This window comes from Gymnodraco acuticeps, unplaced genomic scaffold (assembly GCF_902827175.1).
Source record: "Gymnodraco acuticeps unplaced genomic scaffold, fGymAcu1.1, whole genome shotgun sequence".
NCBI lineage: Eukaryota > Metazoa > Chordata > Actinopteri > Perciformes > Bathydraconidae > Gymnodraco > Gymnodraco acuticeps.
This window is the reverse complement of record NW_022990508.1, coordinates 345,973-362,724: the sequence shown is the minus strand read 5'-3', so window position 1 is coordinate 362,724 and position 16,752 is coordinate 345,973. Positions and strand designations below refer to the sequence as shown.

The 16,752-nt window shown below is 42.8% G+C and overlaps 1 protein-coding gene and 1 long non-coding RNA gene across 2 annotated transcripts; both read left to right on the top strand.

The window, feature by feature from the left end:
• The first annotated feature begins 344 nt into the window (after positions 1-344).
• LOC117553115 lies at positions 345-6,933 on the top strand. The gene is made up of 4 exons (XM_034226910.1): positions 345-355; positions 578-5,585; positions 6,606-6,754; positions 6,801-6,933. Exons 2-4 carry the CDS (start codon positions 3,066-3,068, stop codon positions 6,931-6,933), a joined length of 2,802 nt encoding a protein of 933 aa, XP_034082801.1. The 5' UTR covers positions 345-355; positions 578-3,065.
• Positions 6,934-7,610: 677 nt separating this feature from the next.
• Positions 7,611-15,349, top strand: LOC117553129. The gene is made up of 3 exons (XR_004570081.1): positions 7,611-8,006; positions 11,576-11,953; positions 12,067-15,349. It is a non-coding gene; the product is annotated as an uncharacterized LOC117553129 (long non-coding RNA).
• Positions 15,350-16,752: the final 1,403 nt, after the last annotated feature.

The following is a 16,752-nucleotide window of genomic DNA, read 5'->3' as shown; positions in this document are numbered from 1 at the left end:
CGATCATAAATCTATCGTTTAGATTTATGATTCGAAAATAATAAAAGTAGGGTAGACATGTGGATATTATCCGGCTGAACAAAACGTGCATTTATCTAACAGGTTCGTTTTCCACAGACCTTATTTCGAGCTATTTTCCAAAATCCTATGGAGAAATGCCATTGCTTTCTGTCGAGGGAATCCGAGCGAAGCTTACTTCCGGGTTATAGGATGCGTCACTGCACCACTTGCATATGTAACAGAGTTATAATGGTTGGTGTAAAATCCAGGATAAATTGGAGAATTACGCCATCTGGTGTTACAAACGTGTGCCTGCATTGCTGTAGCTTTGTTACCGCGTGAGGATCTGTTGAGAGTAAGGTGCTATTGTATTATGTCTGTGGACAAAATGTATGTTATTATTTTATTAGGACAATAACGTTCTGTTGTGTTTGTTTAGTTTAATGTTAGTCGTTTAATGCTCACAGCAACATGTTTTTGTGTGATTCGCTATTTGTGTTATATGATTTATTAATGTGTTCGTCAATAGCTAATTTGAGCTAATAGGCTAACGTGAGCGTGGTGCTATCTCCAACAGAACCCAGCTCACGTGTCCATTGTATGTGTCCATTGCAACGCAGGTATGTGAGTTTTGTACACCAGTTTGTTTATGTTTAATGTTTCACATTGTTATACTACCACTATACGATCATTGTTGTGTTGTTGATTATTGGATTGTAAAGGAGATTTAGATACCGCGTGAGGATCTGTTGAGAAACCCAGCTCACGTGTCCATTGTATGTGTCCATTGCAACGCAGGTAGCCTATGTATGGCATAAACTGAAGTAATCACCAGCTCTGAGTGGTCTGTTGCTGAGGGGACATTACACCGGGGTTACATTGGTGCCGTGACCCGTTCTTGACTACGCTGGACCAGGGTGAATGTCTTCTCGCCGCTGCAACGTTTTGGAGCTTCAATTCCTTCATTGTGTTGGACTCTCAGGTTTATTTTGTTGATATAAGCCTTATTCTTTTGAACTTGTCATTTTATTTTGGTTTACTATCGATAAAACATGAGTTCCAGTAGATTGAATACCTTTGAAATGACTCCTTTCAATGTTGGTAGGGGTAGAGGGCTATGTAGCACACCTGTTCCATTTTCACTAGGTGACTTTAAGGTGGGGGATAGGAAAACTTTTGATGGGGATTCAGTGCACAGTCAGAAATGGAGATGTGATGACACCTTCCATCCAGCCTACAGTAGAGTTATCTACACCACAGTGCTTTAGCTCATCAGTCCCCAACCCTCCTGATGATGTGAGACTAGCTGAACAAATGAGCACTATTGTGCAGCAGATAGGGCAGCAGCTAGCTGATAGCATTATGTCACGCATTAACACTACAGCTGCTTCGCACACGAGTCATGAAGAAACATGCATTAAAAGACACACTCCCCAGCCAAACACTGGATCTCTCCCAAGTCCAGATAGTCACTCAGAGAGGAGTTAAAGACCCACCTGTGTTCAGAGGAGAGAGTTCAGACACACTGCCTGTTGATGAATGGGAAGATTTTATGAGAAATTACATCAGGAAAAGCAGTATCCAGCCAGAGCATCAAGCTGAAGAAATTCTGATTCACCTGAGGGGCAGAGCAAAGGATGTTGTGAAGTTTGGGATAAGAAATAGTGGAATTGATGTCCAAGAGAACCCACAGGCCATCTATGGACTCCTCCGCAAACATTTCAGCTCCAGCCATTGCTCTTCTGTGCCCTTAGCTGACTTTTATTCCACTCTACCAAAAGAACAAGAGGACCCATATGAGTACTGGCTCAGACAAAACAGAGCTGTCGATGTGGCTGACAGTTGTCTTAGGGAACAGGGTAAGGTGTTTGATAATCCCAGTATTGAAGTCACACGTATGTTCATCAGACACTGCCCCAGCAGAGATTTAGCTCTTACATTTAGGTCCAAGACAATTGATAAATGGTCAGCACGAGAAGTTCAGGAAGTGTTAGATTAATACCATTTAGAGAAGGGACTGAGGTCTTCCACAGAGAGAGGCAGGATAAACATGAATGTAGCTGAGGTGAACACTAATGCTGCTTTAGTGTCAGACATTCCCAAACAGGCACAAGCTGTGAGCCAGGACACCTCCGCTTTCGAGAGGTTGATTGGCATGCTGGAGAAGGTGTTGCTCCAGGCCCCTGGGTATGCTCAAGCTAATAGGAGGCAATATACTAGCAACAAGCCACCAAAGATCAAGGGCTTTATGGACATGCCTTGTTCTATATGTAATGACAGCTCTCACTCTGCTTTCATACACTGTCGAGAGAACAAACTTTGCTTCCAGTGTCACTTACCTGGCCATCAAGACGTGAGTGCCCAGAGGGGAGACGTCCTCCTCACTACAACCAGCAGGGAAACTGAATGATCTGCGCAAGAGGGAGGATAGTGCAGATTATGTGAGTGAGCCTCCCACCTTGGATATGAAAGACATTGATGATTGTGAAACATTGTATGACACCTACAGCAGCATGGTGCCATCAAATAAGACACTGATTGTACAAAGGCTGCAAAGACTCCCAGAGACTGATAGTCTATTCCACACAGCTGTGACCACCAATAATGGACATGCTCTCAAAGCATTAGTGGACAGTGGATCTATGGCATGCACAATTAGTGAGGCAGCTGACATAAGACTTTCACAATCTGTCCCTAACATGGAAAGGAAATCAGCCGAAGACTTTGTCATAGTTGGTTGTGGTGGTCACCTTGTTACTCCATCTGCCATGTATGATCTTACTGCATCAGTTTATATAAGGTAATATAAGGTAATAATTCCTGTTCTAGTTGTGCCAGGCCAGACTGATGAAATGATTCTCGGCAGCAATGCCATCAAGTGGCTCATTTTGCAGATGAAAAAAACTGTAAGTTGCCAAAATATCACATCTCCTGTGACAAGTTTTCAGAGTGATAGTTTGCCCAAGTTGATGTCTCTGCTGTCCTCCTCAGATGAATGCAAAGGTGGAGCAGTAACTAACTAAATTGGCACGGCAAAACTGAAAAGATGTGTAACTCTGCAGCCAATGTCTGAAAGTTTGGTGTGGGCGAAATTACCTGAGTCTGATGTCTCTGCAGTAGGGAGTACAGTCATCATTGAGCCCTCCCAGTCAAAAGCCAGACCTGCACAAATTCTGGTGGGGAGGGTTGTCACGTCCTTATGGGGAAATGGCTGGGTTCCTGTAAAAATTGTAAACCCCACTGAAAAGCCACTCACCCTTAAAAAAAATGCAAAGGTTGCTGATGTGTCCCCCTGTCTTTCAGTGCAGGATTTACCAGATCCAGTTCGCATCCAATCCAGTGCACAGTACACACAGAGCCCGTCACCTGAGCCATGGTCAGAGGAGGAGATGTCCCGCGTGTTGAGTGACATGGGTTTGCAGGATTTGGACCTCTCATCTTGTGAAGTCTCTCTCGAGGGGAAAGATAAGCTGATGAAAATCATTGAGCAGTATGAATCAACATTTTCGAAGCACAAAATAGACTGTGGCGAGGCAGTGGATTTTGTGCACAGAATACACCTGGTTGATGACAAGCCCTTCAGACTTCCATACAGGCGGGTTCCGCCATGCCACTATGACAAGCTACGGACTGCTCTGAATGACATGGAGGAATTAGGAATCATTCGCAAATCTCAGAGTGAATACTCATCACCCCTTGTCCTCGTTGTCAAACTAAATGGTGACCTTCGCCTCTGCAATGACTTCAGGTGGTTGAACGCAAGAACAGTAAAAGATGCACATCCATTGCCCCATCAGACAGATACCCTTGCTGCGCTTGGTGGAAATGTGTTCTTTTCCACAATGGACCTCACGTCAGGGTTCTACAATGTCGGACTGCATAAAGATGACAGAAAATATACAGCGTTCTCCTCCCCATTCGGTCTTCATGAATACAACAGGATGCCCCAGGGCTTGACGAACAGCCCTGCCACTTTCATGCGAATGATGATGTCCATCTTTGGGGATGAGAATTTCACAAGTCTGCTATGCTACATGGATGACCTCATGGTCTATGCTCCATCTGAACAGGTTGCACTTGAGCATCTACAGATGGTTTTCTCACGTCTTGCAGCCAACAACTTAAAGCTCTCCCCTAAGAAGTGCTACTTTCTACGGAGGTCAGTCAAGTTTCTGGGACACATTATTTGTGAGGATGGTGTTAAGACCGACCCGAGTAAAGTGGAGGCTATAAATGATATGCAGGAAGCCGACTTGATGGAGCAAGATGAGCAAACACCGTGTGCTAAGAAGATCCGGTCTTTCTTAGGGATGGTTCTCTATTATCACCATTTCATTGAGGGATGTTCTGCCAAAGCTAAGCCGCTATTCAACCTTGTGGCTGAGCCTGCCACACCACACAAAAGAGGGAGAGGCCACAAACCAAAGTTTAAAAAAAGCTATGTCAGACTCTCTCCAACAGACTGGAATGATGAGTGCAAAGAAGCATTTGGAACATTGAAGTATGAGCTGGTGCACAGTGTCACTTTAGCACATCCAGATTTTAGCGCTCCATTCATTCTTGCAGTTGATGCCTCCTTTGATGGCATAGGGGCCGTCCTTTCACAGTTGCCTCCTGATGGAAAGATGGCCAGACCTGTAGCATTTGCTAGCAAGACACTTTCCCACTCTCAGCTGAACTATCCAGCACATCGACTTGAGTTTCTCGCTCTTAAATGGGCAGTTTGTGACAAATTTAGCCATTGGCTAAAAGGGCGATGCTTCACAGTCTGGACAGATAATAATCCATTGATATACATCTTGACTAAGCCTAGGTTGGATGCTTGTGAGCAGAGGTGGGTTTCAAAGCTCGCAGCATACAGTTTTGACCTGAACTATATTCCTGGTCCAAAGAATGTGGTCGCTGATGCATTAAGTAGAGAGCCATTTGTCCAATCGTGCATGAGCCACCGTCTTGTGACTGAACCTTATGCGTTTTTAATGAACCACATGTCTGGGATGGTGGATAGAACAGTGCAAGATGCATTTAGGTGTACTAATAACTGCCAGGTGGTTGTTGATCAGTCCGAGGAAGTCGCCGTCATCACCCAGCCTCCTTCTCAGGGGTCCCTGTCATCACATGACGTCTCAGCAGTGTTGGATGCACACGACACTGGAGGTGTCGGCCAAGTGAGAGGAACAGGACCAGCTGTTTTTCAGGTCGCTGGTGTCGACCAGACTTCCTCTCTACCAAAGAGTGAACTTGTTAATCTCCAAGAGCAGGATGATGTCATAGGCAGGGCTCTCTATTACATCCAGCGCCGCAGGAGACCCACAAGACGTGAGCGTGCTGCTGAGTCTCGCGGAGTGACAAAACTGCTAAGACACTTGCCCAAACTCTCCGTCAAGGATGGCATTTTGTGCAAGGTAAAGAAAGACAGACAAATGAACACGACGATCCACCAAATTGTGGTTCCAGACTCCCTTAAGGCCCAAGTCCTCAATGGCATACATGACTCGGCTGGTCATCAGAGACAGGCCCGCACGCTTTCTCTTGCCAGGCAGAGATTCTTTTGGACAGGGATGGAACGTGACATCATCAATCATGTGAGAAATTGCTTCCGATGTGTGGTTGGAAAAACACCTGAGCCTAACGACCGTGCTCCTCTTGAAAGCATTTTCACCTCTGAACCGATGGAACTAGTCTGTATTGATTTCTGGACTGCTGAACAGACTGACAAAAAGTGTGTGGATGTTTTGGTAGTCACAGATCATTTTACTAAAATGTCTCATGCATTCCCGTGTAAAAATCAGTCAGCTAAGCAGGTCGCTCGTCGACTTTGGATTGACTTTTTCTGCATATATGGTTTTCCCAAATGCATCCATTCAGATCAAGGAGCCAATTTTGAGAGTCAACTTATTAAAGAGCTCATGGAGGTGGCTGGCGTCCAGAAGTCACACACCACCCCTTACCATCCTATGGGGAATGGAGTTGTCGAGCGGTACAACAGAACACTTGGGAGCATGATAAGGGCCCTGCCTCCACATTCCAAGGCCAGGTGGCCACAAATGCTCCAAATGCTGACATTCTGTTACAATTGCACTGAGCATGAAACAACAGGCTTTGCACCATTCTTTCTCATGTTTGGGAGGACCCCACGTCTGCCAGTTGATGTTGTGTTCCAGCATGCCCTCTCTAGCAGTGCTGTTGTTGGCCATTGTGAGTTTGTTTCCCGCTTGAAACGTGACCTGGCAGAAGCTGCTCACATTGCCCGGCAGAACAGTCGGACTGAACAGGCACGTCAGGCAAAGAACTACAACCGCAAAGCAAAAGGGTCACCTCTCACTATTGGTGACAGAGTCTTGCTTGCCAATCGTGGTGAGAGAGGGAGAAGAAAGATTGCAGACAGATGGGTTTCCACAGTTTATGAAGTGATATCTGTGAAGCCAGGAATCAATGTGTACTGCATTAGAGATCCTGTGACGTCAAAGGAGAAAGTTGTTCACAGGAATCTCCTGCTTCCTGTGAGTTTTCTCCCCGTGGGAGGCGATGAAGATCTTGAGTCAAGCTGCTCTTCTGTCGCTGGAAGTGGACAAAGTGACCCAGTGGTTTCTCTTGCTGTACAGAACAGTGAGACGAAGACAGTTAACTGGCTCCTGCAGATGGATGATGCAAATGATGGGGATGAGATAGCCAGCCAGCCTGATTGTTCTTCAGTTGTGGCTGTGAGCACAGCATCTTCAGAAGCAGAAGAGTCTTTGATCTCACATGTTGGGTGTGAGGTTTTGAATCCCTCAGACTCTTCTGTACGTGTTGCACAGTTGCCCTCCACTGTTGAATGTGAGGTGTCCCAAGATGCATCTTTACAGCCCTCAGCAGAAAGAGCTCATTGTGTGCCCTCCCCTGACATGGCAACAGATACACAACTGGGTGCACTCACACAGGGCCATGTAGTTAGTGAACAGCCTCTTCCACTTTGCACTAGGGCAGGTAGACCTATAAAGCTTCCAGCTAGACTCATTTGTGAAGTGAATGAGCAGATTGTTGATGACTCGGTGTCAACAAGTGGTTCTGTGTTTTCTATTATGAGAGACATATTCTTTGGTTAGACTCTTGATAGTGATTATAGATATATATATATGTTTTATTTTTATTTATTTTTTAACCAGTATTTACACTGTCTTACAGTGTTCCTCAGTAATTTCAAGATGTAGAAGAGTAATGTTTATTTTATAAGAGGTGTACACGGCATCTTTTGTGTCTCTGTTATTAAGGGGTTTGGCCAATCTCTTGCTGACTTGTTCCAAGTGGACAGTTTCAAACTGACTTCAACGAGGTTATGCTCAAATTTCTACACAGCTTGTATTTTGTATCTCCTGTGTGTTTTGTTGTTTTCTGTGTTTTTCCCAATTTAGCAGAATTTTAGGGGGGTGTATGTAACAGAGTTATAATGGTTGGTGTAAAATCCAGGATAAATTGGAGAATTACGCCATCTGGTGTTACAAACGTGTGCCTGCATTGCTGTAGCTTTGTTACCGCAATGGATTGTGGGAGGTTCTCATACCGCGTGAGGATCTGTTGAGAGTAAGGTGCTATTGTATTATGTCTGGACAAAATGTATGTTATTATTTTATTAGGACAATAACGTTCTGTTTTGTTTGTTTAGTTTAATGTTAGTCGTTTAATGCTCACAGCAACATGTTTTTGTGTGATTCGCTATTTGTGTTATATGATTTATTAATGTGTTCGTCAATAGCTAATTTGAGCTAATAGGCTAACGTGAGCGTGGTGCTATCTCTCCAACAGAACCCAGCTCACGTGTCCATTGTATGTGTCCATTGCAACGCAGGTATGTGAGTTTTGTACACCAGTTTGTTTATGTTTAATGTTTCACATTGTTATACTACCACTATACGATCATTGTTGTGTTGTTGATTATTGGATTGTAAAGGAGATTTAGATACCGCGTGAGGATCTGTTGAGAAACCCAGCTCACGTGTCCATTGTATGTGTCCATTGCAACGCAGGTAGCCTATGTATGGAATAAACTGAAGTAATCACCAGCTCTGAGTGGTCTGTTGCTGAGGGGACATTACACCGGGGTTACACATAGACGGAGTTGCGTTGGTGTGAATGAGGTATGTTACCTCATTAGGTATGTTACCTCATTCACACAAACGCAACTCCGGTTCAAGTACCGTGCTAGAGCTTTTCAGGTTCAGAACCAGTTCTTCGGTTTAGCTCTGGCTTTTTTCACACTGCCCAGAGTCCGACTGGTAATGCGTCGTTGCATCATCGTTTGCGTCATGACGTAACCGTTTGCGTGCCTGCTTCATAAAGCCAAACCGCGCGGATGAAATCAGTTGCATTCATTTCTTATGGCTCTATCTGCAGCTTTTCCGGAGTCATTTCTGTGGTTTAGTTATATTCTCATAAAATAAATAAATAAAGGTTTTTTAAAACACAACTGCTTCCGAGGTCGGTCTTATTTCTTAAGGTGGACTGAACCATGAGTGTGGAGTAACGTTGTATCTTTCATTTAAATGAACTGTAACCTTCACCCAGGTATGTAACAGCTGTTCTCAAATGAACACGTGAAGTAAAGTTTAATATTTATAGTTTTATAGATTTATAATGAGTATTAATGAGAGGTGATCAACGTGAATGCTCAGGTTCCACCTTAACACGCAGACACGTTGCTTCACCATGAGCAGAAACCTTTATATATACAGTATATGGCAGAAACACTGAAACTCTTGTTAAGTTTCTCCATCGTTGTGTACAAACCAAAACGCGGGCTTTTTGTTGTTGTTCAGGAGTTGCCCTCGACGTAAGCGTGACGTATGTGGTGCTTTTGCTCTGGCCGGACAATTTTTTGGTGCTTGAAACGAACCGGATTCCGGAGCTAAGAGGCTGCTCCGCTGCGGTGTAAAGAGGAAAACCCGGTGCTTTTCAAGCTCCAGCTCCGAACCGGCCCTGAAACACCGTTGGTGTGAATGAGGTAACAGCGGGTGGAACTTGTCATAAAGTCCGCGAAAATAAAGCCCACCCATTTAGAGGGAAGATATGATTGGTCAATTGTACTGTCATTTGACATTACTCTCTCATTGAGTTACTATAGCGGGCCCTCTGTGAATGTAGAGAGGGTCCAACAAGCCCTCCCGTCTTCACATAACTCGCAGAGACGGCATTTAACCCTTCACATTCCAACAGAAACTGAACGGGCAGATTCGAAGGATTTATTTCTTTGGAAATATTATTTTAAATACAATTAAATCAAATTATTTTGGTAAAACTAATGAAAAATGTACGGAGCCCTGAGGGTTCATAGAGAGAAAAATAAATAAAACGTGGCCACGTTTTACTTTCTCGTGCGCACGCTTTAGTAACTCGTGCGCACGAGTTACTAAAGCGTGCGCACGAGTTAATAAAGCGTGGCCTCGTTTTATTTAAATTGAGGGATTCCTGTCCGTGACTCACAGTATCTGCTGCCCACAGCTGTTTTATAGAAGGAAAACCTCCTTCACTTTATGAAATCTCTGCGGCACCAGTGGCCTGTACTACGAAGCAGGATTTGCTATTTACACTATTCATTCATGAAGTATGACGCTGCGCTGTCAGCACGCGTCTCCATGTTTGTGATTGGTCAAATGTTGCTAACCCCGTCCCTTTCACGTGAACGCGCTCTCAGCCGGACAGAGAAACCCTGGTTGATTTACTGAGTTGATTACCAGCTTCGTCGGACCGCTTATCGACATCGCGTTTGTTAGGGTTAAGCCGGGTAAATCGAACATGTCCAGGTCCAGGGTCTGTTGAACTGGCTTCGTCGTACAGGGCACTGGAGGCAGTAACGTGTAACTCATTAGAATCTGAGAAGAGCAGCACCAGCTGCAAAGAGCTGTGCCTTTTACTGTTTACTTCACTGCGTTTCCCTTCAGTAGAACCGCTGAATAGAGATCGAGGCTGCTACGTTTAACCACACACACATATACACAGTGGTGTAGTGGGGATTTTTTTGACTGGGTGGACGGGGCGGGGGGAGACACTGGACGCGCTCGTGAACTGTCAAGGGGGGGGGGGGGGTACCTCTGTGTCGCCTGTCAGCTCAACATGATGCCGTTGAACCGATCCGGCCTTCCTGCGCGTCTGTCACTCAAATGCGGGACATAGTCTCAATTTGTGGGACGCGGGACAATTAATAAAAATGCTGTGTGCAGTCCCGCACAAAGTGGCACACCTGGTCACCCCACACACACACACACACACCGTGCTGCCCCTCACACACACACGGTGCTGTTCGTGTGTATCCGACACCACCGGCATTTGTTTTCAAATTACCACGAACAGTACTTTAAACAAATCTGGTTCCCCATAGTTAAGTGTATTCCCAAGTGAAAGAAATGTGTTTAATCTTAATCTCGATGTGCTATAGTCCTGCCGGAGTGCACCGGAACGAACGATACTATCATAAACAAATGCCCCCCCCCCCACATACACACACACACACAAAACGAGGCCATGCTTTATTAACTCGTGCGCATGCTTTAGTAACTCGTGCGCACGCTTTATTAACTCGTGCGCACGCTTTATTAACTCGTGCGCACGCTTTATTAACTCGTGCGCACGAGAAAGTAACTCGAGAAAGTAAAACGTGGCCACGTTTTATTTATTTTTCTCTCTATGAACCCTCCAGGGCTCCGTAAAAATGTAACAACAACATATAAAAAAAAATATTTAAAAAAAAACGTTTTTTTTTTTTAATGTTTTCAAATATTATTTTTTAGAATATTTTAGGCCCTCACAGAGGGCCTAGAGGGCCCTGACGGCTCGCCACTGCCGTTGATTGATGCGCCATGTAAAGCAAACAGATATTGTTCTAAACTGTATTAAAGTAAACAGGTATTATCTTGAACTGTATTGAAGTGAACATGTATTATTTGGGACTGTTTTAAAGTAATCCTATATATATAAACCTTCTTACCTACACTCCATGAGCCAGATACCCTGACACACACACATACACCTCCTGTCTCCAGCACACACACATAAACTCCTTGACCCAGATATCACCAACACACACACATACACCTCCTGTCTCCAGCACACACACATAAACTCCTTGACCCAGATATCACCAACACACACACATACACACATACACTTCCCCTCACTAGCACACACACATGTTCTTTTTCAAGGTTCTTTCTGGGGCCAATATAATCCCAAGCACCAATATATCTGTGTACAATGTTTGATACCAATATATCTGTGTACATGTTTGATTGTTTGGGAAAGAATAGTTTGTGTGAAACCTTCCTTGGGAATTAAAGGAGTTGAGTCCGGTGGAAGATAAGAAGTGACTCTCCGCCCCAAATATGTCCATATATACTGTTGTTTACCCATGCAAAATGCACCCTGTTTTTGACTGTCTGGTCCCGATATCTGTATCGCACGGCGGTAGAGCGGGGAGCCCGGAGTGCTCTGTTTCAGGGCACTCTGTATTTCGTATTGTGTTTTTTTACTGTATTAAAATCAGATTATTGTTATAACTTTTATGCCGGTGTTTTGAACTCCTTCTTTTATTAAATCTGACCAGGCTCATCTAAAGGACGGCGCGGAGCAGAGGTGGGCTTTAAGCCACCACTATTGTGTTTGCTTCTACAATTTGGTGACCTTCCGACGTGATGAGTGCTGGTCTCTAGAAGGACCACCGACAGCCAGCGGACGAATTTCTGTCCAGGGGAGGACACCCCGGGCACCGTTGACAACTAAACCAGGACGTCCAGATACAAAGGTGAGCAGACACCTGTTGATTGTCAAAATCTGTGATTGGCTATACTACAACAATTTTAGAGTTGTCAGTGGCGTTCTCAGTGTTCTTAGTCACGGTAAAAAATACAATACTGTAGAAAGTGTTTGTAGAGTCAGGTAGAGCAGTCCTGTACCTAAGGCACTAAGTGTTTGTAAGAGTCGGGTAGTACATTCCAGTACCTTAACTCACTAAAGCAAAGTCGGTGCTCAGAGTCAGGTAGGACATTCCAGACCTGAGGCATCGAGTTATATTTGAAGTGTTTGTATAAGAGTCAGGTAGGACATTCCGGACCTATAGGGCACTAAGTGTGTAAGAGTTTGGTATTGCATTCCAGTACCTTCGCTCACTAAAGCAAAGTCGGTGCTCAGAGTCAGGTAGGACATTCCAGACCTGAGGCATCGAGTTATATTTAAGAAAGTGTTTGTATAAGAAAGTAAAGTGAACCAGCGAGGTCTCCGTGGGGTACTAGTCCTGCACGGCTGACTCGCTGGGGAAATTCTGTAATAAACTCTGTGTGATATTTTACGTCGAATCTGTGTAATAATTGAGAAGAGACAGCAGAAATAGTGACATGAGAAGGTTTGCAGAAGCTGGGAGCTTCATCAGACAGAGGAAGCTCATTTGTGGTCAGCTGCTGCCCTCTGGTGGCGAACAGGGTGTAACCATATTCTGTGTATTGAATATTGAATTCAGAATAGAATAAGGACATTAAGAGTAACGACAAGATTTGTCCGGTGTATTAATAAATACAAGTGAACACATATTAACCTAGTCAGATAATAGATACGAAGTCATAATGGAAGGACAATTTGAAAAGAGTGATTTAGGCGTTCCAATTCCCGGAAGCTTCCGCGAACAATGGGAACATACTGAGAGATTGATTCTCAGTGGAATCAAACAGAGAGACAAGAAAAAGGCTTGTGCAGACCTGAGGTTCCTAAAAAATAAAATGACGGAAGAGGACAGAGTAGGAGCCGACGAGACATTCGGAAATCTGTTTTGTTGATTGTTCTGTCTGTTGGTTGTCATTGTTGATTCGTAAAGACCTTGTTTTATGTTGGTAAATGTTTTGGTATACCAATAGTTTGTTGTTAGTTGTTGAAAGAAGCCCCCTTCTCTTGAAAAGGCTGAGAGCTCCAGCCGGAGCCGGGGTGTCAGTATTTGTACTTTCTGATTCTGTAGAAGAGTAGACCCTTTGTTTCAATCAGAAAAAGAGCAAGCTCTTCATCACAATTGTATTTTTAGGTTATGAATAAAACAAAAAGTAGTAGCCTAAGTGATAAGCAGAAGGGTTTTTGAACGCTTGTCAGTAATCTATTAAGGTCTATATGACAGGGGTGCTTATGCCCGCTTCGGTTTTCAATGTCCGCCATCACGTTAAAACAGAGGATTGGTGGCATTTTCAGTTAATTGCTTACTTCCACATGCCTTTTCCCCTCCTTGTCTCTTTCATGACTTTATTTAATGCATTATAACGATTGTTATCGTAACTTTCCGTGTTTCTGGAAGTCAAACTCACTGTTCACATTACGGAGTATATTTCCGGAACGGCCTTTCAAAATAAAAGCCACAGGCCGCTGTTCACCAGAGATGCCTTCACAATAAAACAGTAATTAGCTTAACAATATATTTAACTTATATTACGTCCTTAAACATTGATTTGAATTCATTACAGTTTTCAAATACGGCGCGGATTGAATACAGTTATTTGTGTATTCTGTTACAACCTCACCATGCTTGTAACACAACTTTGATAAACAATTTGAAAATGAATAGAATTAACCAAGTAGATAAAAGATTAGTATAATGGTTAAGGAGGGTGTCCTTGTTTTGCCTATTAACTTAGAACTGAAGTAATAAAGAATAGGCAGACTACTACCATTAGTTTGTTTTAACATTCACATGTTTCAGCATTCCTGACCTCAGCCGTTTTATTTTGTAACCCGTTGGGAGAGAGATTTCAATTGAGTTTTTCTCAGTAGCTGAATGTGATTACAGCAGCATTGGATAGTTCTGCACCACCTTTTGGGTTCTCTGAATCAGTGTGTTGGTGAAGAGTTGCTCACTGCAAACAGAAGAAGTTTGCAAAGAACGCATCTCTGAGGAGATATTGACATTTAGCTTGTGCCTCGTTGCCAAGGCAACAGTGGTGTGAAGAGGTACTGCGGTTTTGGGGGGATTTCTGTTGTACAGAGGACAACGTGTGTCTGCCAAGTGATTCCTTCCCTCATCCCAATGCCAGGGAGAGTTTCCTTGGAGCCCACTGACCAGGGCCGGTCCTAGCTTTTTTGGGGACCCTGCCACTGACTACAGCTGCATCACTGACTGTGCTCATTATGACAAGATCTTGAGACATGCTTGTCTCAGATTGTTCAGACTCTGAAGGAATGATGCAATGATTTTACGGCATAATTGTGCAAGAGTTTCCCAGGGGGGGGTGTAGAAACCTTAATGCTTAGTGTTTAGATAAGAGGCTGCTTGTTTAAATGATGGTCTGGAATACTGAAAAGATTAAAGTTTAATATTCTTGGTTAGCAAACAAGACATCTGATTATTATGTCACACATAATAATCTTGTTATAGAAACTAGCTATGGGTAAAACGTGTGGTTGTTATACCATTGTTATCATGAACAAAAGATAAATAAGGAAATAGTATCTGCTTAAAGATGAACGGATTTCATATCCTAGAGGATTAGTTATTGTGAATACTCCACAAGGTATCTACTAATGTATTTTAAAGAACCACATTTAAAGAACTTGAATTGACTTGATAAATAAGTGAAGATAAGAACCATTAATTAATCAATTGGTAAATTAAAAATAGCGGTAAAGAGGAAAACTATTAAAGTGAAGTGAAAAATCATCCTAAAACACACTGATGGAAAAGGGGGGGGGCATGATGGAAGTATGCACTAGACTTTAAGTAGTGGGTGTTTGGGAGTTAGGAGTACAGTGTAGAACCATATTCTTCAATCTTTTCATCATATTTACAAATGATTCTTTTAGAGTTTTTATTCATGTGTGAATTTGGTAGTGTTTTAATTTGTTACAGTATTGATCAGTTCAAAGGGAGAGTTTTAGTAACATCTCTATAAGATCAGACAAATATTTATTTATATAGGTCATGTTGAAGGGAAAGCTAGTTCTAAACAAAATATAGTATTTCAATTTGAGGTACTGGTTTCACCATTATGGCATAGTTATTACCATAGGAGGGCTTTCGGATGGACATACGAAATGACTTCTGTTTTTAAATCCTTGATAAAGTAGGGAGTAATTGTTGCATGTTCGGACACCCAAGGTTCCACGCACTGTTAAAGAGGGTAACATTGTTCTTTAAGTGCACCAGAATTGAAGATAAATTAATATAATGAGTTATGAAATACATAGCAGAGCTTTACAGATCCTAATAATTTTTTGACTCAAGAAAATAATTATATTCACAAGTTTCTGATCTATTAGACATTTTAATATAGATTAGATGTTAATGAACTGCAGTAGTAGTACTATAAGGAAGTGAGTTTTGTACCAAGTTGTAGGTAATGTGGGAAACAGCTGTCCCAATGAAAAGTTAGAGATATCTTGAACATTATAGTTGTAATTGTGAATTAATAAATGATGGCGCTCCATATATGACTGATTTTTGTAGACAAAGGATACTGGCCTATGCTGAAATATCAAAGTCTCTGCAGAGCACGACACGTGGCCAAAAAGACTGAGACCAACTGACCTTTGACCCTGACCGACAGTGTGACTTGAGAAGGCACTGTCAATGACTGACTCTGGGGTGTACCTGACCAAACTTGACTTTACAACCTAACAGTGTGAGTGTGAATGTGAGTGTATGTCTGCATGTGATCAGTGCAACTGCATGATTTAAAACAATGACTAATCAAGCATGCTTTTGGACTAACACATTATTCTGGGGCTCTGTGGGAAATGAGAGGTTTCCTAAAATGTGTGACCCGTTTCTAATCTACTTGATGATATTTCACTCCCACAGGCAGTGGCTGTTTGTAGAATGTGAAGCTCAAACTAAAACATGAAGATTCTGTTTCTTTTAGGACTGAAAGATGGAGAGAAACACTTCATTTCACTGGAGTGTTTACTGTGGAAAATGATGGATGTACATTTGTGAATAATGTTTGGTATTTTCTTATAATCAATTATTACCTGAAGGTTTTCTTCCCATACAGGATTTTGTTACACATGGGTTCATGTGTAAAAAGGGGGAGTGTAAACTTCACAATCTACATTTTTCAATCTGACCATTGATTGACAGTTTTAGAATTAACCTACTCCATATCTGGGGATAAGATACTGTTTGATGAATGTTGACATGTTTCTAATATTGATTGAGTTATAACAGGTAACACAGATGCAGAATCAGTGGCCAAGGGGCTACTGTGAGAGATTTAATTCCAGAATGGAATACTGAAGAAGTTGACCTGTGATAATGAAGCAATTTTGTAATATTTCAACAGGTATTAAAGTAACTGAGGTTTGAAATGTAGAAAGAACATATTACAGTTAAAGCTAAAACATAGTAATGTAATGAGACAGAATTTAATTTAGACAACATCATGTAACTAGCCTGGTAAAGAAGTAAAAGCCATATACTTTATTGTTTAGGTCATTATGGGGATATACATTTAATCTAAATTCATAATAGAAAGACATTTGATGACAGTTTGTTGGAATTCTGTATTCATACGCAGTGGGGGATCAAAAAGCTGAGGGCCCCGGAGCCCTGAGCGTAGGCTTGAGGGATTTGTATCAGATTTCTCCACACAGGTTGGTGATGCCAAAAGGGGGACCTGAGGAGCAGAACGCCGACACAGCGGAGTTCGTCTGGCTGAAGGTCATCAGGACAAAGTGGCTCAACCCCAGGCTCTCCGGCCCCGACCGAGTGACCCAGCGGATCTCTCATGCCGTCCGTCTAGGAGGAAAGGGGGACAG